The following is a 22,441-nucleotide window of genomic DNA, read 5'->3' on the forward strand; positions in this document are numbered from 1 at the left end:
ATGTTTTCTTTAGTGTATATAATAGTCTGATAAGATTGTGTTTTTGTTTCCTTAGAATGAGCCCTTTATATCTCCACAGGGAGCAGGTCCTCTCCATGGAGTCGTTTATGTTGCTCCTCCATGTTTCTACAGTAGCCCAGAACGGACAAACCAAACTCTGTTAACTTTTCGCCACTCACTTCCCACGTACACACACACACACACTGGTTCTGCTCCAGATGACTCTAGATAGAGACATTCATGTTCTCACGTGGGCCACCATAGCTCTCCAACACGCTGGGCACACCGGAGAGGCTTCAGCTGAGTGCAACCTCCTCACCTCACTGGACCTTTAAGACTCCAATCAGAAGTAATATTGAGAGTTGCCCCAGTCTTAATGAATGGAAGACTAACCTTTAAAAATGTCACCATAATACATTTTATTTCACTGCAGTGGTCTGAACTCTCCTGCAACTGCATCCATGGAACTGGAACAACAAATATCTTCAGAAGATCCCCTGCTACACACTTCACAGCTCATGTTCATTCTATTTTTAATATTGCATATACTCCATCAGTTTACATGTCATTAATTTCTCTATGCCTCAGCATATTTTACTGCTTTTATTTTACAAACCTTTACAATGTTTCAATGAACTTTATTTCAGACACTGACCAAACCGTCCACAATCAGAAAAATCTTACTGCACTGGGATTGTGTGATTGTCTTTACAGACCATCAAAGCCGGGGAGGGGGGGGGGGGGCAGCATCATCAGGTCCTCGGTGCATAGAAATACAATGTTCCATTCATCTCTCACAAACACAAGTTTATAAATTAAAATCAAAGGTCTCTCTCTCACTCAGGCACTCAGTCTTTGTGGGTGGAGGCAGAGCTCATCAGCCCTGGAAGGCGTGGAGCTCCTCCTCACTGAAGCCCTGCTGCTTCAACAACCTGAGAGACGAACAGACAGGACAGGAGGACAAGGACAGAAACGGCTGAGTACAAGACAAAAACCAGACTGTCACTGCACTCTGAGCTCTAGTGTTTAAAATGACTGAATGAATGTTTCATGTGTTGTGAAAGGCCTGTATCTATGACTGCCTCACGAATGTCTGAGTCTCTCAATATAATCATCACAACCATTTAACGGCAAATTTCTGATTTGGAAATATTATGGATGACAGTTCTCATCTATGAATACCTCACCAGCACTAAGGTTGAAGCAGGCAGGCCCTTTCTGAATGTATGGTGAACTGTCAGCAGCCCCCCCACACCAGTTACCAGTTACCTGACTTTGTTGTAGTGATGTCAACATGCTCCCAAATCTCAGCAATTACTTTGGCCAGTACAATGCTATCAGAACTGATAATGGAAATGACCTTTAAGACAGTGAGGTCAAGGTTAAATAATAAAGGTCATATTACACACCCTGTTGTTAGCTCTGTAAAGGCGGTGGGGCCGCACACACACACATAGCATTTGGACCCATCTGGCCTGTTGAGGACATCCTGGAGCATGGACTCGTCCACCCGACCCTTCCTACCGGTCCAGCTTTCACCGGGATCGGAGAGAACATACTCCACCTGAAAGCTGACAACACACACACACACACACACACACACATTCTGAACATGTACAAACACCTGTACAAACACACTGAGGTCCAGATGTAGGAGAAGAATCTTGAAAGCTGGAAATCATCTGCATTTCACACTTCTGCCTTAATACACATGTGGATGTGTGGAGCCTAAAAGCACAGCGTGCATTCACACTGCAACTCAACGTGTGCCTCAGTTTGTCACATTAACCCCTTCACACACATCTCATTATGTCTTCTGTAAAAAGGCTGCAGAAAGTCACATTTTCATGTTCTTTTTTTATCTTCAGATCCTTCGACATAACCTCGTCTGATGTATTCAGCATACTAAACATAAACTGTACAATGAAGCTTTGTGGTAGTTCGATAGTCAAGATCTGTTTTTCTCCCCGGTGGGGTGAATTTCTGCTATTTCTTCTCATTGTTATGTTGTACGTAACGCCATCAAAGTCTCCACATTCACAATTCTGACGTCACCATATCTGACTAATGATCCTACTGCTCGCTTTCCTCCCCACTAATCAGTCCCTTGATGTTGTTCTTTAAGGCTGCTTTAATATCAGGGACCCGGGCCCAGATCCGAGTACACTTGTCCCCAAAGTCCAGTTCGATTGATTAGTGTGAATGCTCCGTACCGTACTCGGGCACGGTTCGTCGATCCGTACCCGGGTCCACTTGTAAAGGCGGTCTGGAGTACGGATCATGTGAACTCGGGGACGGCTCGCATCAGGTGTGAAAGCCAACCGTACCAAAACACGGAAGTAGACCGGTATTTAACGCGAGTAACGTGAGTAACGCGAGTAACGCGAGTTACGCGAGTAACGTGAGTAACGAGAGTAACGAGAGTAACGTGAGCAGTCAGCGAGTAGTTGTGAAAGGGCAGGCTTTATTCAAAGCCGCCAGTCTCCTCCAAAATCTGTACACATATAAAACTGTTTCATATCTACAGTACGTCTGTATCTGCAGCAGCATGCACTGATCTCATCCTCTGAACTGTACAGCCGTGGATGATACAGCAGGAAGGCCGGCGAGAGGTTCCTTCAAATATAAACAGTAGGCGATGGGGTTGAGTGAGGTTTCTTATTTTATTTAGCTGATTTAATGGTCTGTCTGCGAAGAACGAGAGACGCTCAGCTGCTCAGCTGCTCAGCTGCTCAGCGGGCAGAGAGAGAGAGAGACGGGGTGGGGGGGGAGACAACGTGTGGAGTCGTCCTATTTTCACATCAAACTCGGTGAAATCAGAGTTTATTTCAACCAAACCAGAGTTGGTGATTGTTGGAAAGACTAACAGCAGTTTGGTGAGTTTTATTTTGTTTCTATCCAGGAAACCTGGGCAATAGTACCTAATGTGAAAACGCCCTAAATGTCTGAAATTCTGTCATTCTACTTTGAAGACCTACTATTGTGCCTCCCACCTCCTCCCCAGAGCCAGGGTTCTATGCGAGCGTGCATATGCGAGCGCATAGAATTCACAGAATCAAAGCATGTGGTCAAAGTGTGTTTCAGTCAGTGCGTTGTGTCTGCCCTGTATGAACCAGCAAAAACTAGGTCAGTTATGATGGAGCATTACACAATCACAAATACTTATTGATCCTGGGTTACATTTACATGACTAATATTTAAGTCATCTATTTGTTATTTATTATTTGTTTATTGACAATATATCAGTATTTGAGAGCCTGAGCTGTTAAAGTAAGAATTATGGCCAATGAGCAACTGTTGAATGTTTAGAATTTTCAAAATAAATGAAAAAGAAAGTTTATTTTCTGCATTTTTTTGTTTTCTCTATTGTAAAAGAAAATGTACCAAACCGTGACTTCAACCCCCCCCCTCTATTAAACACACAGCTGCAGTACCTCTCACTATTAGCAGCCAGTTCATCCAGGTCACAGCGCCACAGAATGTCCTCCTCTCGTCGGTTAAAGAAGAGCAGCTTGGTTTTTCTGAGGAAACACAAACATGTCTTAGATTTATAACCAGCGACACAACAAACAGTAAAACCCTGTGCCTGTTTTCTCCGGACCAAAAATGGATCAATGTTCGGAAGTTAACAAGAGATACCGGTTTAAAGTTGGTTTAAAGGGCATTTTAATGCTCCTTATTCACACAGGACATTTAGGGTAAGAGACCATGCTGTGTGATATTTGGTACATGGTGTGCACACATGGGAGAGAGAGAGAATTAAAATGCTCTGATGATGATATCATTCTCTCTCAGGCTGCATCACTGTGGAATTTAAAACTTATTTTGCTGCTGAAGCCTTAATGAATGACTAGCCTGAGTGCCACTCCCCTCGCTTGTCACAGTGAATCCACTGATACATCTTTGCTTCAGTAGTTGAAGACTGAGATATTAAAGTTATTACAGTGATCTTAGAAGCACCTTTCTCTCTCTCTCTCTGCATGTTCACCCTTGTAATGCTGTGGTCTGATACAGATAGGCCTATGTTACCAGGTACGACCCATTGTGACCTTTATGTAGAAGTGCCCAGGGTGCTTATTCAGACATGAGACCAACAGCATCAGATGAAGCAGCCCACTGCTCCTAAATGCTTAGGATGGTTAACCCTCTGAGAGCTGCAGGATAGCCGGTGATCCAGACCCAATCTGCTCTATTTAAGAGGACGTAGCAGGCTCAGTCTTACAGCTAGAGTGAAGATACTGGTATCATATGAAACTAGAAAAAACTAAAGAATCCATCGGGACCAACCATGTCATACTAGCTTGTCGTGAAGGAGGCTAAATAACGCTCCAAAGTTAGGCTATATTTTGGTGAGGAAAAACTGTCATGTCCATTTTCAAAGGGGTCCCTTGACTTTTGACCTCCAGATATGTGAATGTAAATGGGTTCTATGGGTACCCACGAGTCTCCCCTTTACAGACATGCCCACTTTATGATAATCACATGCAGTATAAATGTGTTATTGTCTCCTATTTCTGCATCCTGGGGTCCCTAAACAGTGTTGAATTCCATAAATTAGGTCTCACTGTAAAGCTGAGACTCTGATGGATCCAATGAGACCAACTGTATTCATGTGTGATGATGTTAGTCCCCATAGGAGACATTTCATTGACCTCCCTGTATAAAATGACCTGTGGTGACCTCTAGGATAATCACAGCCTCATGAAACGTTACAGCCACAAACTAGAGACCTAGAGCATTCAGAGGATGGATGGATCAAACTAGAGACCTAGAGCATTCAGAGAATGGATGGATCAAACTAGAGACCTAGAGCATTCAGAGGATGGATGGATCAAACTAGAGACCTAGAGCATTCAGAGGATGGATGGATCAGACTAGAGACCTAGAGCATTCAGAGAATGGATGGATCAAACTACAGATCTAGAGCATTCAGAGGATGGATGGATCAAACTAGAGACCTAGAGCATTCAGAGGATGGATGGATCAAACTAGAGACCTAGAGCATTCAGAGAATGGATGGATCAAACTAGAGACCTAAAGCATTCAGAGAATGGATGGATCAGACTAGAGACCTAGAGCATTCAGAGGACGGATGGCTTTCCTAGCTAGATTGACAATAAGGGGGTTTCTGAGCTCGCCATCCAATCACAGAAAAATGCAATTCTTATAGAAATTTCCAAATGTCAAAAGTTTTTGATCCCAAATCACAGCATGGCTTTTTCTATGGTGTTCCTCAAAGTCTTGGTGTCTTAATGTGGTATTTGGAGGGATTAGAAATTGCTGCAACAACTTATGAGACATAATAGAGCATGGAGCATGACCATCATATACTTCTATCATAATGTTCTATGCTCTTACTCACTTTTACAATTTATTTTAATTAATAAATTAATGAATAAATTAATTACACCACTTCTGTGACATCTACTGTTGACCTGCTATCTCCCCCTAAAGACCCCCTGGACCCCCCTTAAAAAGACAGGTCTATGTTGAGGTCAGATTTCATGTATGTATGTATGTGATGATTAAAATAAAGTTGAAGTTTTTAAGTCAACATTAATGGGTACATGTCTGAAAGGGTCTTAGGTGTGTATAGGGGAAATACAGTGTACGAGAATAAAAAAAAATCAATACATAAACAGATAACAATAAAGATATAATAAAATATAAAGATGAAATTAGATTTTTTTTTTTTTTTAAACTCTCCGGGGCCTCTCTGGCCGGGCCCCAGGCTACTAATAAGTGTTGTGTCTCCTGATAGCTCCCACCTGATGATGTCAACGTCCTGTAGGGCCAGTTGGATGAGGCGAGCCATGGGTGTGAACCCTGTGCCTGCTGCTAATAGGTAGAGATATGTGACATCACGAAGGGGGCGGAGACTGAAGGTACCCTCTGGACCGCTAACAGATATACAGTCACCTAGAGAGTAATTATACAATTAATACAATGGATCACACCGTGCTCACAGACTAAAAACATCCAGAGGAACAGTGATGTTAATATGAATAAAGAAACAAATAAAACACTTTATATGAGTTACAGTGCATACAGTTTAGACATGACATCAGAGAGAAAAGTCCATTTCCACTTAACTCCTAAAACTGGCCCACAAAAGCTCCTGATGGAGAGCATATGAAGGTACATAAGTACAGTATTAGGTAACATCTCCAGGATAGTGCTAATGGAAAACAAGGCAAAAGTGAGCATGCCTCACATCCCCACGCTCACTGCTTGACCTCCACTAAAGTAGGGCCAAAGGTTTCGCCCTTTTGAAACTAATGGAACGAGTTCTACTACGGAAACAAAATTAAAATTAAAGACAGCCATATTAATAATACAAACAGGCCTACAGCTTTGGTTATATTGTCTGATTCGGAAAGTTACAGAAATAGTTGGACACAACCTCCCTTAAGCCCTCAGTGGAAATGTGGGGGGGCTATTCAAAGCTATCCGACAAGCACAAGACAAGAAGCATAGTGTCAGCTTCACTCCCAGAATGCAGCTGGAGGGGAGTCTCAGACACTGACTGCGTAATGCTGCCTTACTGTACCTAATGAAAGCTACCAATAACACACCCCTCTCTCCCCTCCCACTGGCTGGGACTCACCGATGTGCAGGCTGTTGAGATGTGGGGTGAACACTCCGTCAGGGTAGACTTTGATCATGAGGTAGAGGTCGGATTCCTGTGAGGAGTGGTGGGAGGCTGCTGCCAGGTTCTCATCTACTGGAGTGTATGGCCTCACTACCTCTGTGTCTGGATATGGACACAAATAAGAATGAAATTAAACTTCTTAGAATCACCTGAAGTATCTAGTTAAGTCCACTCTGTTCCTTCAGAGCAGCTTCAGACCTCCTCTGTGCATCTGTACTGATGTGGCATTTAACATCTGTATAGAGTAATACTCCTCTGCCTACTGTACTCTCTGTGACATTAAAGACTTGCTTTATGCTGTTTGGTGCCACCTAATGGACATCATAATACATACAACACCATTCAAAAGTTTGGAATCACCTGTTATATTGATGTTTTTCTTCTGTCCTTCAATAATAACAACTTTAACAGAGATACAAACTATAATTCAGACAGAATGAAATGATTCAAACTTAGTATGTGGCATATACCGATGACTTTTTATCTCCCCTGGACATCCCCTGTCCCCCATCCCTACCCGTCTAAAAAAGAGAGCGGTCAAATGAAATTGAAATAAATGTGAACTACAGTATCTCTACATGAGAATTCTGTCAGTATATTGACTGGAAACAAACAGTAGAATAATCTTATGTTAACATAATGTAAATGTTTCTGTAAACAGTGAGTAGTTCAGAGGTAGGTTGATGTGGTGGTCAGAGGTTGGACTGTGCTTCCAGTGAAGCTCATATCATCAAGCCCAGGGAACGTGAAGCACGTACTCTATGATTAATAAAGGAAAATAGTTCCATATTCTGAACCGGCATCTGTGGTGAAGAATCAAGCCTGATAAACTCAGTGCCTCGGATTTGAAGGCAGATATACAGTATGCCAGAGATACGGGAACTAGATGGAGCTTAAAGCAGGCTGTTGAAAGAAGCAGCTATGGGACGGAACAGAAGTCACCAGTGAAATTCCACGACTCTCGATACCCAATTCGATACCATATACCAACAAAAACCAAACAATAAATCTCTTGTATTTCAACATACACTCCTTTGTTACCGTTTGCTTACTGTTTTTTGATCCCTGATGATCCGCTTCAAGTTTCTAATCTCATAAAACAATATTACCTTCGTCCAATACTCATTTTTATTGAACAGAGATGAACACATCATAAAGAAACTCAATGCAACCTCCGTACATTAGCTCCTTATTTAGCCAAGCAGGACTGTGCTGTTGCCCACCGGCTGCTAACAGCTAACGTTACTCCTGCTGATTTCAACACAGATTTGCTGTTCATACTGTATTATGTATTATAATGCATTATCAGGGACATCTTCTACCGTTCGCATGACGACGGGACACCGTTAGTCTCGAGCCCTGATCCCCGACACCTGCGGTACTGCGAGTATCCCTGACATCCCTAGTGAGGAAGCTTGTTCACAAACGTACCAGGTAGCCTTGGTAGATAGCCTTCCTCTACCGACTCAGTATACCTTACTGGAGTTCTGTGTGCTGCACCCTCACCACTGAAGGTAGCAGCATACACGTTTTCCTTACTTGTATGTAGACGTTTATTTCAGCAGGTTAAGTGAACGACATCATAGAGGACAACATTCACTGTGTTCAGTGTAGTCCGTCTGCTTGGTTCCTTACCTTGAATGAGGGCTTTGAGGTAGACATGTTTTCCAACAGGCACATGCATGACAGTCCCACGTGGAAGTTGCAATCTGAACACATGGGTGTCATGGTTCACCTCAGTCTTAGACACCAACACACAATCCCGATAGTAGAGAGCTGTAAGCAGGAGGTAACATTGTTAACGTTTCCTTGGGTTCCTAATAAGCAAGCAAATGTCCAACGTTATCTGACGAAAGATTTAAGAAAAGATGCAAAACGTGGAGGATCTGATTGAGATGAGCCTACAAGATCTTGTGCTTATGGTGGTTTGGTAAACTTTCAAACATAAAGATGTGCCTGTATTTGCTGTAAATGCAGACATCATTAATACCACACTTTATTTTTAATGCAATTTTGCTGTTTCATTTCCTGCACCTCTCAGTGACTGATTGGTGTGACACAAAGCATGTCATTAACATTCACATAATAGGCTATAAATAAGTGGAACAGAGTGGAATGATTTCTCTGATCTTGGATCTCACCTCTGTCTTTTTTGCGTAGAAATGTATTGTGAAACTCCAGCGGTTGACCAAGACTTGTCCATTTTCCTTTAACCTGTTTGCGTATGCTGACCTGGATTTTTCCCACTGAGAAGGCAGGATGGACTGTTGAAGAAATGACAGTTTAAGAATAAGAACATGACAATAAGACAGATTTTGCAGATATTATCTATATCTATTTTTTCTTTAATTGAATCAAGATGTTGTCTTACCAGCAACGGTTCCCTCAACTTCTGCAGCAAGACCTGAAAAAGCATGAAAATGGCACTGATTTCACAACCAAAATCATGTGTAAATCAGCATAATACTGTTTACAGTGTGTCCATGTCTGATCATACGCTGGCACACAAGTTATGGTTTGTGCTATAGTGTCAGCACCCCGTCTAATAGCACACTTTGAACAACATTCAAGTGAAGCTGCTTTCATTGGAGATGAGTTGTCAACACTGGGCTGGTTTTTAGGTTGGATCATTTTTAAAAATCTAGTGTACTCTTGCTAGTTTCTCAAGATCGCCCACCCTGTCTTTAACATGAGATCTGGCGGTATCTAGTGGTGAAGTTGGAGATGCAACCAACTGAAACTTCTCTTGTGTGCCAAACATGTACTGTAGGAGAATTACGGTGGCCAACGTGAAAACGTGAGAACGTGAATGTCCCTGTCTAGAGCCAGAGTTTGGTTTGTCCGTTCAGGGCTACTGTAGAAACATGGCGGCCGGCTCCGTGGAGAGACGACTCGCTCCCTCTGTAGATATAAACGGCTCATTCTAAGGTAACGAAAACACAACCGTTCTTATTATCAGGCCAATAGATCCCCCTAAATGCTACACGCTGTTCCTGTAAGTCCGATGTTTTCTTGACATCTAGGCCGAAGAGACATAAAGTCCACAAAAATAGTGACGTTGATGAAGTAATTTGTGATAAACTGGAGAAGAAGGGATTTGTGCGTACAGTAGATCAGTGCTGAGTCAAAGCGACAAAACTTTGGACCTGCTCCTTCGTACACGCCCCTCAGCAAGTGAATGGTTTTATTTGGTCTGCTTTAATTTGAGCACTGTGAAACTGAACCAGACTAAATGGAAACCGAACTAAAAGTATAAATTTCACTCTGATTGGGACAAGCCAAACGGACAATGGCGTGTGAAAGCATCCTTATACTGCCCTACATTGGTGTTTATAAGTTATACACACCACAAACTGTGACACAGTTTAATAACTATTTAAAGCCATACGTTTTGCAATGGTAGTGTTTCTTACAGGACTCCTTCTAATGTTCTGGTCACTCAGCACAGTGTAGGATCTTAGTGCACATTTTCACCTTTGTTGATTTCGTCCAAAACTATTTCCTACATGATTACAGGCACTGACAACTTCCCCTAACAATGCAAGTACTTTGATCAATTGAGGAAATATGCTAGTTGCTAACAGGAACACAAATACTTGTGCCTTGACTCTGTTATATCACATACACACGTAGGCAAAATTGTTGGTACCCTTCCGTTAAAGAAAGAAAAACCCACAATGGTCACTGAAATAACTTGAAACTGACAAAAGTAATAATAAATAAAAATGTACTGAAAATTAACTAATGAAAATCAGTCATTGCTTTTGAATTATGGTTCAACAGAATCATTTTAAAAAACAAACTAATGAAACTGACCTGGACAAAAATGATGGTACCCCTAGAAAAGATGTAAAATAATGTGACCATAGCGACATGTTAAACTAAGGTGTGTCCTGTAAATAGCATCACAGGTATCTTCAAACTTGTAATCAGTCAGTCTGCCTATTTAAAGGGTGAAAAGTAGTCACTGTGCTGTTTGGTATCATGGTGTGTACCACACTGAACATGGACCACAGAAAGCTAAGGAGAGAGTTGTCTCAGGAGATTAGAAAGAACATTATAGACCTTCATGTTAAAGGTAAAGGCTATAAGACCATCTCCAAGCAGCTTGATGTTCCTGTGACTACAGTTGCACATATTATTCAGAAGTTTAAGGTCCACGGGACTGTAGCCAACCTCCCTGGACGTGGCCGCAAGAGGAAAATTGATGACAAATTGAAGAGACGGATAATACGAATGGTAACCAAAGAGCCCAGAACAACTTCCAAAGAGATTAGAGGTGAACTCCAAGGTCAAGGTACATCAGTGTCAGATCGCACCATCCGTCACTGTTTGAGCCAAAGTGGACTTAATGGAAGACGACCCAGGAGGACACCAAATCATAAAAAAGTGAGACTGGAATTTGCCAAAATGCATATTGACAAGCCACAAAGCTTCTGGGAGAATGTCCTTTGGACAGATGAGACAAAACTGGAGCTTTTTGGCAAGTCACATCAGCTCTATGTTCACAGACGCAAAAATGAAGCATCCAAAGAAAAGAACACTGTACCTAATGTGAAACATGGAGGAGGCTCGGTTATGTTCTGGGGCTGCTTTGCTGCATCTGGCACAGGGTGTCTTGAATCTTTGCAGGGTACAATGAAATCTCAAGACTATCAAGGCATTCTGGAGCGAAATGTGCTGCCCAGTGTCAGAAAGCTTGGTCTCAGTTGCAGGTCATGGGTCCTCAAACAGGATAATGACCCAAAACACACAGCTAAAAACACCCAAGAATGGCTAAGAACAAAATATTGGACTATTCTGAAGTGGCCTTCTATGAGCCCTGATCTAAATCCTATTGAACATCTGTGGAAGGAGCTGAAACATGCAGTCTGGAGAAGGCACCCTTCAAACCTGAGACAGCTGGAGCAGTTTGCTCACGAGGAGTGGGCCAACATACCTGTCAACAGGTGCAGAAGTCTCATTGAGAGTTACAGAAATCACTTGATTGCAGTGATTGCCTCAAAAGGTTGTGCAACAAAATATGGCCAGGCCAGTTTCATTAGTTTGTTTTTTAAAATGATTCTGTTGAACCATAATTCAAAAGCAATGACTGATTTTCATTAGTTAATTTTCAGTAAATTTGTATTTATTATTACTTTTGTCAGTTTCAAGTTATTTCAGTGACCATTGTGGGTTTTTCTTTCTTTAACGGAAGGGTACCAACAAATTTGCCTACGTGTGTAATTGTGTTTGTCCCAACCGTAGTTAGTTCTCTGTTAAAACTAAAAATGTGTTTATCATCTCTTTAAAAAAACCTGTTGTATAGACATCAAGACCACAAGCCACTGTTACAACACATTTTTAGATGTGGAACCAGGACTGGTGGTAACATGAGTTCACTGATGAAGAACAGACACATAACTCTGGAATTATCTTTTTATATACATACAGTATATAGAAGATTATTTTTGGGGCTTTTTGCCTTTTCTTTATTAGATAATGACAGAGATAGTTATGAAAGGGGGAGCGAGAGAGAGGCCAAGATATGCAGCTAAGGGCCGCGGGTCGGATTCAAACCCGGGCTGCTGTGGTAAGGACTCAGACTAGGTACATGGGGCACCCACTCTACCAAAGGAGCTACCCCGAAAGGTGCCCCGAAATGATCTTTATATGGGGTAGTGTGATATTATTCTTATTATATAATATATTATATTATTCTCCGTCTGCATCTACTGATTTTCATTCTATACACGTACAGTCCTGGTTCGGCTGTCTGCAGACAGCTCTAGGAATTTCATTGTACCTTATTAATCTCACTTTATTGGATGACCACCCTCTAAACCAGTAGGTAGTACTGTATATATACATAGTATAGTATAGTATACATATAGTATACAGTACTGTGTAGCACTTTTCAAAATCAGAAGTTACAAAGGGCTTTACAGGAGAAAGAAAAGAGAAAGAAGGAGTTAACTACTGGATGTGTGCTAGACATCAGTGCGTCTCACTTATGTTGCACATTGCACATTAAAATGCAGACAGCCCTATCATTACTCACGTAAATGTATCATGTAGGACATTTTCCCCAGCAGCACTTCCAGTCGTAGAACACCCGCCTCGAGGTCAACAATGGTACAGCCTGAGCTCTGGATCTGACAGAAAAAACAATATGCAAAAATATGTCACCTTCAACCACTGATCCAGGCACCTCTTCACTGGCCAGGTGGTAACTTCCTCCTTTTTATTAAAGTATAGCTTTATTCTTCAAACTGTCATTAAAAGGCCTATACTGTATACTTTTCATTAAGCTTATAGAACCTGATTTGTGATTTAGCCCTCATAGAGAAACATGAGAACAGCGATTTCTGGGTTCTTTTGTTGTGCTTGGCCTCTGTCTTGGAGCAGAAACTCCAAACACTGACTTGTGACAACCCTCTCTGAGCAGGCCTGGGGCCTCATTTATATAACTACAGAGGATCCACACTAAATATTTGTGTACATACAAACGAGGAAATGTATGCCAAAAATGTCCTGATTTATAAAATTGTGCGTACGCCTGTCAGTGCGCAATTTCCTTTAATAAATCCCAAATCAAAATTGCGCACGTGGACCAGCCTCATGTCCCGCCCTCTACACGCCCACATTCAACCATATATAATCGATGCAAAACACCTCATGAATGTTTCTGCATAGAAATGAGCCTGTTGATCAGTGGATCTTCACGGTGAATCACGGCAACTACCAAGAAGAAATTTTTCTGACACAGAAATCAAGGTGCTTGTGAGCGAGGTGGTCCCTGAACACTTATTCCCTTTCTTCCATATAGTCCTAGTAGTGCCAGTGCATCCATCATGCAGCATTTTGAGTGTCGCCACGTTGGTCTGAAACTAGCAATGACAGTTACGCTGCGCGCCACTCTGCGTCGGTGTAAGATAGGGCCCTCTACCTCATCACCTAATGTCATCTTCAACTGCAGTTTCCACTGTATGCCAACAGAGCTTAGGAACTTATTTGATGCCTCATGAATGTGTGTTTGTCGATGAGTGTTGATTACCTTCCTTTTAGCATAAATCACCAGATGAACAGTCACATCAGTTTGGAACCAGTCGTACCTACACAAACAACAGACAGCAGATAATAACGAGGTCATTGAGTATGTATAAACTATTTAAAATTCAACGTGTCTGTTTTATATTCGCTTTTAGATGTACTATGTTCTTTCATACCGAGGACGAGAGTCTTTGTCTGGGGGAGCAGCCAATGACATAGGTGGGGCGAAGCCAGTTGATGGTGGAGGAGAGATGATAGCTGAGAATAAAAACAGATTGAATGCTAAGCACTACTGAGGCATACCAGAATTCTTTAGATAGACAGGCAGCCACTGGTTTTTCACTCCTTTTAATACTATATGAAAATCAAGTTGCAGACACTTGCTTGAGATAAGCAATCCTACACAACAGTTAGTTGAGTTTGTTTGTTTTTTAAATCCCTTTTTATCTTGCATATCTTCATAGCACATTTTCAAAGCAGCATCAGGGCCCATATTTATCAAGCACCTGCAAGTAGGAAATCCACTTGTTAACAATTCTCAGAGTGATTCATATTGGAAATTACTCAGCAGAGCTTCAGGTTCTGAACCATAAATTAGTTACTCGGGGATGCAAACACATGTTTGGTGAAAAGAGAGAGCTACGTGAAATTTTAAAAAAGGCGACAGCGTAATATCATGTAACCAAATTGATGAAGGCCTGTGCTGTAAGATTAAATTAATAGGAAATTCCACAAGCACCTGGAGTAGCCAGCCAGTGGGAAAAAGCTGCCAGCTAGGGGGGTCTGGGGGCATGCTGCATTTCGCTGTCATGCACGCATTGTTTTGAAGCGGAGGCTAGTGGTCGTAAAACTTGCTAATCAAAAGTATTTTAATTAGAATGAAAAATGTATATAATAGTAGCCGTCTGTTGAACAGCATGTACAGTACAGGGGGCAAGTGGTGTGTTCACAGACAGACCTCTTAGCGTTTGCTAGCGTCAGCCACGGTCCAGTAAGACTGGAGTAAACAACCGTGTAAGCCTGCTGGAGGGACTGTAGGAATCCTTAACGAGATTCATCCGTCAACACCTTCACACCTCTTCAGATCTGGACAGTGAAGTCACCCAAACTGATGTAAAGAAGCGACATTCACCAAAAAGTAGGTTGTTTGCATCCCCGGTTACTTGTATTATTTGACTTTATAATGGTACTGTATATAAGTGGGGATATTTTCGGCATTTACAATTTTTCCATTGTCTAATCCCTTGAACTGCAACAGTGAAAAAAACTACAATACGTCATCATCATTTCTACTTTGTGGCTGAAAGTGTTGTATAACAGTGATGTTACAGTCTCTCCTAGGAGCCATCCTCCTCCTGCTGAGAGCTTCATAGATGACTCTCAGTCCTTGACAAGAGTGTTTTTAGACCTAGTTTAACTATCAGCGTGATTCCTGGGAGGTATTCTGAGACACTTGACAAATATGGGCCATGCATTTGTTTTGTTAAAGAGAACCTACAGTGATTGCATTAGTGGGAATGGGACACTGAGCTGCTGCTTCTGCAACTCAGGTCCAGTACAGCCCCCAGTGCTGTCTACTGTGTGCTGCGTCACAGTCTGGTTAACACTGAGGTAAGGCTGCAGATCAACCACACAAGTTAGACACAGAATGTGATCACACTGATGCAGAGATACTGTGTGTGTGTGTGTGTGTGTGTGTGTGTGTGTGTGTGTGTTTTACCTTTAACAACTGTAGTAGCCATCCTACCCACCAGGCACTCTTTTAACATAGACTCATAGTTCACCCAGCGATGGACCTATGCACAAACACACGCATGTTACCATAGCAACACATGGAAACCCATCAAGTTACCTATACCAACTTTAAGAGTTTACAGAACTACATTAAACCTGCTGCACTCACAAAGCAGCCAAAACAGCCATGACAAAATATGTTCCAGTCCTCCCAAGGTCCTGGGGCTTGTTTTTACTCCCGCTGAACTCCAGAAACTTTTGAATGTGTATTTTTAACAATGGATGGTTGAGCAGAGCTGCATTAGCAGAGAAGCTGCCAGTATGACATGATACTACAGTCTCTTCACTTGTACACTGGTGGACCACTGTGAATATGGCCATTCATTGCCCATTGTTAAAACTATACCTACAGATACACTCCACACGTACTAAATAATATACAGTGTTTTAAAAAAAATATCAACTCTTGGACTGTTTTTACCATCAAGTTGAAAAAGTCATTTTATTGTGACTTTAATACCTAGAAATACAGGACTGCACCTTTACAGTGTACCATTTGTACCTTTAGGATGACCCTCCATACCTGGTCAAACAGGTCAGTGCCATCTATCCCAGCTGCCTTCATCAGCTCCTCTTCCCCACCAGGGTGGTAGTCCATGTAGGGGGTCACATTGTAAACCATACCTTAAGACATACAGAGAAAAAAGAGCTTTATGTATATCACCTTCCAGTGCCCTATGCTGACACAAACTGATAACAGCACAGCCACTAATGTCAAATGACGACATTAAAAATATCTAATATTAATGAAATCATTTTTGCCAATCAAATAAATATTTACCACAGCATTTAAACATTTGCTTTTAAAGACTTGTCTTGTGGACAAAACAGTGTCAATGCGAGTAAAGCAGGCCATCACATCGTCATAATACTACCGCGGGTGGATCGGAATCGGCAGTTTGGTACGTTGTTATAAGGCTAGTTAGCTCAGCAACTGCCATCAAACTGGTGGACAACAGAAGACCAGTGTAGTGGATGACAAGGAACCATCTCACTACAACTGTCCAACAGATCAAGAACACCTTTCAGGATCCTGCTGACTATGCAGACTGGACAGTTACATTAGGGCTTTTTGCATTGAAAATAAGATTTTGCATTAAAGCAAAACCTGATCTGAAAGTTTTAAAACACTTGTATTAGAAAAAGTTGCATTGGCCACTGAAAAAAAACTCCACTGAAAATAATACACAGTGAAGAATGAATGTAAAACACTTGTTCATTTTTCTTTTTATAATCGTATTATGTAATTTTATTCAGATATATTTTTTTTACAATGTGCTTTTCATTGTAAAAGACAGACATGAAGAAAAAAACAAGAAGATTGTCCCTGAAAAACACATCAGGATGCAAAAGAATATCAGAATAAAATCATAGTAATTTCAATTCAGCAACAGCGGTTTTCAGTTTCAATTCTCTGTCACCGTTTTAGTGTGGAGTGGAGGGGACTGAGGCCAAGGGGGGCTAACCTTCACAAATGTAAAATAGCAACGGCAGAGAGAAACAGACTTCCATGTGGTTTGGGAGTTCCAGGTGAACTCCTGGAAGCTATCGCCATAAGTGTGCGGTCATGCCAGAAGCTTCACAGCAGACGGCGGGTTCAGGAACAGTGACGCTCTCTCCTTAGTATGCAGATGCCAGATTATATGTAAATCACACTGTCCTTACCCCCTCCCCTCAAAATCTAAAATCACTACCCTCACTCCATATATGGACAGGTGAAACAGTGAAAGTGTGACGAAAAGAAAGGAACAGCTCGTCGTCTCATCTGTCAAACCGAAGAGGAAGCAGCGGTGTTAACAGCTTGGGCATGTACTGCATGGTTCCAGTAGATCTGGAGGAGCTTTACACAGTCTGAGAAAATAACCCTTGGAGAAATGGATCACAGAATGCTTGCCATGCAAATTGGAGGTGTGAAGTTTAAAATACATGGGCTTTGAACAGGCATTATGATCCTAACAAAAGACGCTAGTGAGTTGCATTATGGGAAGTGTGAGATCCAGTGCTTTTGAAGCTTGACCCATATTAGGGACAAATACTTTTTCTTTATTTTCATCTGTCTCTTGCAAGTCTCCCAACATTATGAAAGTGCAATAATAAATTGCTGGAGTTCAGAGCCATCATACAAAAATGTGTCCACACTTAGACAAGTCTCACAACTTAAGTTTTTACTGAACAAATGAAAGCGTTTGCTTCCAGGTAGGATTTTATTTTTAAAGTGCTGTACCTTTGCTCATCAGGCATTTTGATCCCTTCTACCCTCCTACAGTCACACACAGGGATGTTAATCTAAGTCTGTGAGTGTTCACTTCTATGATCTAGTGGACATTAGTACCACTAGATCGGGTGTCCTTCTGACTCGAACTTCCACTATACTCAAGACAGAGTGGGATTAAGTATCATCAAGCTGACATCAAGTATTCTCCAACTTGCTAAATACTACAGCTACCATGCAGGTTAAGTCGTTCATGTGTATGAACCGGACCCTGTCCCATGTCTCACTGACCTCGTATGCAGGTCCAGCAGTCATCTCTTCTGTTGTGTTTCTGCAGCTCTTCCTTGGTAACTTCAATCAGGCGCCCTCTGAGGCCTGTCAGATCTTTGCCACTCTTGGAAAACCGGATCCAGTCCATCAGACTGTGTCCAGGCTTCAGAGCCACCTAGTGAATGAAGGGCAGAGGAGAACCTGGTGATTGATTCGGTTCTGGAGATGTGTGAAGGCATGTTGAGAACTCATTGAAGACAAATTAACGTCAGAGTATTACTAACATGTTAGTGTTTATAGAAAGGAGAAGTGCTTTTCATCTGCTCTGGTGAGAGAGTTACCTTGTTCCTCCCGGACTGGCCGGACGTAGCGACCTGCTGCTGGGAGCATGGCGCAGGGAACGACTGGCTCGGGATGTTCAACATATTTCGGAGACAGCCCCAGTTCCCAAGAAACCCTGTTGAACCAACGCTAGTTTACCACAACAGCACATGAACCACAGCTCAGTCCAACTGGCTGCTAGATGTTCACTTTACTGGTCACACTTCCTCTCGCTCTCTCTCGTTGTCACACATCTCTTATGAAACTGTGTGAAGCAATGCTGCTGAGCTAACAGGCTAGGCTAAGCTAGGCTAGGCTAAGAAGACTGACTACCTTACAAACTTATGACAGCTCATTTTACATCGTAACACTACATGTCGATTCATGTTAATATTTTCCGTGTTTTAAACCAAATAATTAACAAGCAAATCCATGAGTTGCTTTCTACGTAGTGATGAACGACGAGCGGACTGCTGTCCCTAGTGGCGGAGCCACCATGGAAAGACTACACCATGGACCTGACTACACCATGGACCTGATTAAACCATGGAACCGACTACACCATGGACCTGATTACACCATGAACCCGACTACACCATGGACCTCACTACACCATGGACCTGATTAAACCATGGAACCGATTATACAATGGAACCGACTACACCATGTAACCGACTACACCATGGACCTGACTACACCATGTAACCGACTACACCATGGACCTGACTACACCATGTAACCGACTACACCATGGACCTGACTACACCATGAACCCGACTACAACTTGGACCTCACTACACCATGTAACCGACTACACCATGTAACCGACTACACCATGGAACCGACTACACCATGAACCCGACTACAACATGGACCTCACTACACCATGGACCCGACTACACCATGGAACATGGAACTGACTACACTGGACTACATTAGTTGTCGCACAATGGACGACGACGTCAACAAAAGTTGTCATCAAGTTGCGACGGTCCTCCGTTGCCCTCTACTGTTTCTGTCATACATTACAGAACAATAAAGTAATAATATATAATAATATAATATTCCTTTCTGAATATGGTCTTTTTTTACTAGGCAGATATGTTGACATGCCAGAGCACGAGTAGCTCAGGTGTAATAACATTAATAGCAGCTGCATTACTCTCAGGTGTAATAACATTAATAACAGCTGCATTACTCTCAGGTGTAATAACATTAATAACAGCTGCATTACTCTCAGGTGTAATAACATTAATAATTACTCTCAGGTGTAATAACATTAATAATTACTCTCAGGTGTAATAAATAACATTAATAATTACTCTCAGGTGTAATAACATTAATAATTACTCTCAGGTGTAATAACATTAATAACAGCTGCATTACTCTCAGGTGTAATAACATTAATAATTACTCTCAGGTGTAATAACATTAATAACAGCTGCATTACTCTCAGGTGTAATAACATTAATAATTACTCTCAGGTGTAATAAATAGCATTAATAATTACTCTCAGGTGTAATAACATTAATAATTACTCTCAGGTGTAATAACATTAATAACGGCTGCATTACTCTCAGGCTCTAGTCCACTAGTGTGCATGCTGGCCCACTAACATGGTTGAGACAACATGGTGCACAGTCAAAATGATCAGTATTAATTAAAAACATGCAATTCATTTAAATTGACTGACTGGAATGCCAATAACCCACCTGAAATCAAACTATTGAACATAGTGGTGAAAGATGAACCATTTCGTCCTCTGCTCGATCCACTCTCACTGTCATCATCATCATCATCATCATGGCCGTCCTCTTCTGAATCTCTCTGGTTTTCATCTGACATTGTGAAGACATCTCACACAGCTTTCTTGTTGTGGTATTTACCTGAATATCTAATGTAATAGACCAACAGTGTAGCTCAGACTTTCATCCGGGCAACTGAAGGGGTTGCTCTGGAAAGGCTAATCTGCTAAGAGGATTCAAGAACAAGTTCTCTCACTTCAAAATAAAGGTACCTAGGAAAGACTTAATGTTGATGAACTGAAAGGATCAATTAGAACTTTTTTCATGGCAGATATGTTGATATGTCATTACAGGAAAAGCACAAGTTGGGATAATTATTATATATTATTATTATCATTGTTATTATTTAGGGCTGTCAACGTTAACGCGATAATAACAAGTTAACACTAATTTGTTTTAATGACACTAATTTCTTTAACGCATTAACACAACTCGTTTTTTTTGGTAACCAGCTCAGTTTTAAAGCTAGAGTGAAGCCTGGTGAAAACCTGATGAATCCATCGGTACCAACCATGTCATACTAGCTTGTCATGAAGGAGGTTAAATAACGCTCCAAACTTACACTAAATTTTGGCGAGGAAAAACTGTCTTGTCCATTTTCAAAGGGGTTCCTTGACCTCTGACCTCCAGATGTGTGAATGTAAATGGGTTCTATGGGTACCCACGAGTCTCCCCTTTACAGACATGCCCACTTTATGATAATCACATGCAGTTTGGGGCAAGTCATAGTCAAGTCAGCACACTGACACACTGACAGCTGTTGTTGCATGTTGGGCTGCAGTTTGCCATGTTATGATATGAGCATATTGTTTATGCTAAATGTAGTACCTGTGAGGGTTTCTGGACAATATCTGTCATTGTTTTGTGTTGTTAATTGATTTACAATAATAAATATATACATACATTTGCATAAAGCAGCATATTTGTCCACTCCCATGTTGATAAGAGTATTAAATACATGACTATTATTATTATTTGTATTATTATTATTATTATTATTATTATTATAGTAGTTCCAGCCTTCTATGAGTTTCTGGGTGGTGTCTTGGAAATGGTGCCACTTGAGGCCTCCATAGCTCTGCTGGGGGGATTATAATGCCCTCATAGGCAACAACCTTGGACCCTGGAAGGGGGGTGAATGTGAGGTTTCTATCTGCAACGTCTTCAACCTCCCAACTCCTGTTGAGGAAGTTTTGATAAATTCTTGTGAAGGCTGGAGAAATTGAATTCGATTGTAGGCCACCATGTTAAAAACCATGATGCAGCAGCTTGGAGTTAAAGGTCACCTATTATGCAAAATGCACTTTTCCATGTCTTTTAAACATCAATATCTGTCCCCAGTGTGTCTACAGGCCACCATAGTATCATAAAAGACCATCCTCTCTCTTTTTCTCCTCCTCCGTTTGTCCGGAAATGGGTGCAGAAAAAAAAATCGCTTTTTTTCCTTCTCTTCTGACGTCATTAGAGAAATGCAAGCCATGTAAGGGTTTCCTGGTCGAACCAGAGAGAACCTTCAGTAGCTGACCCCGCCCCACAGCGCGTCACTGTCTCTCCTCCTCAACCTAACTTGAGCAAAATCTGCAAGAACCAGCAGAACAGGCTTCATGTACTCCCATCATCTAAATATAACATGTTCTTTCACAAAGGCTTTATGTAATTACACTGTTTAAACAGATGATATTTATATATTATATATATTTGATGTCATGCATGTAGCAGAGTACAGGGAGTAAATAGTGACTTGTAAGCAACACAACACATTTCTGTTTCACAGTCAAACTTTATTTGAGTTGACAGATGACAATATTAATTATTCACAGCATTTGTAATCATCTCACCTGTTAGTTAGTTATGTGACATGGTACAGGAGAAAGTCTTTCAGCTCTGGTAAACTATGGTAAGCTAAGCTCCGGTGGTCTGCAGTCATGGTAACACAGAGACAGCTACTACTGTAAATAATATACCATTACTCTGATCTTCCATACATTTATCTTTTAGCAGAAATAATGAACTGACTACTGTTTCACATCTTCTATTTTCCACCCTGATGGTCGCTGTGTTTACACACCGTCTCATAGCGGTAGCATGTAGCTAACCCGTTAGCATTTAGCTACATGCTAACGGGTTAGCTTTGTATCTCCATGTAAACAGAGCCATCTGCCCACAGCTGTCTGCTCTCCTCTGGGATGATTCTGTCGGTCATTTCTCACAGATGGATCTGTAAAGACAGACGTAAAACAGAGTGTATGTTTACGGTTTACAGAGTTGATGCATGAGGTAAACACTGAGTTAACTAACAGAGCTATAAATAGTATTATTTACCTGAGAGAAACCGTCAGGAAAACCTGGAATCTG

General features: G+C 41.5%; 1 protein-coding gene across 7 annotated transcripts; it reads right to left on the bottom strand.

Annotated features, from left to right (window-relative positions):
* Window positions 1–394: 394 nt before the first annotated feature.
* On the bottom strand, window positions 395–19,215 carry cyb5r4 (cytochrome b5 reductase 4). 7 transcript variants are annotated; one of them, XM_074654843.1, is made up of 16 exons: window positions 18,937–19,213; window positions 18,302–18,850; window positions 17,982–18,135; window positions 15,981–16,102; window positions 15,405–15,480; window positions 13,861–13,942; window positions 13,689–13,746; window positions 12,693–12,786; window positions 9,024–9,056; window positions 8,794–8,916; window positions 8,288–8,428; window positions 6,608–6,754; window positions 5,769–5,919; window positions 3,435–3,521; window positions 1,410–1,571; window positions 395–932 (listed from the first exon to the last, which is right to left on the bottom strand). In XM_074654843.1, the coding sequence occupies exons 2-16, from the start codon at window positions 18,383–18,385 to the stop codon at window positions 878–880; spliced, it is 1,569 nt and encodes a 522-aa protein (XP_074510944.1). In that variant the 5' UTR covers window positions 18,386–18,850; window positions 18,937–19,213; the 3' UTR covers window positions 395–877. The 7 variants fall into 7 exon arrangements, with proteins under 7 accessions (XP_074510944.1, XP_074510945.1, XP_074510947.1 ...); XM_074654844.1 differs by having other exon boundaries at window positions 18,302–18,816; window positions 18,851–19,213; XM_074654846.1 differs by having other exon boundaries at window positions 19,090–19,197.
* Window positions 19,216–22,441: the final 3,226 nt, after the last annotated feature.

Source organism: Sebastes fasciatus, chromosome 12, assembly GCF_043250625.1.
Source record: "Sebastes fasciatus isolate fSebFas1 chromosome 12, fSebFas1.pri, whole genome shotgun sequence".
In the NCBI taxonomy this organism is placed as follows: Eukaryota; Metazoa; Chordata; class Actinopteri; order Perciformes; family Sebastidae; genus Sebastes; species Sebastes fasciatus.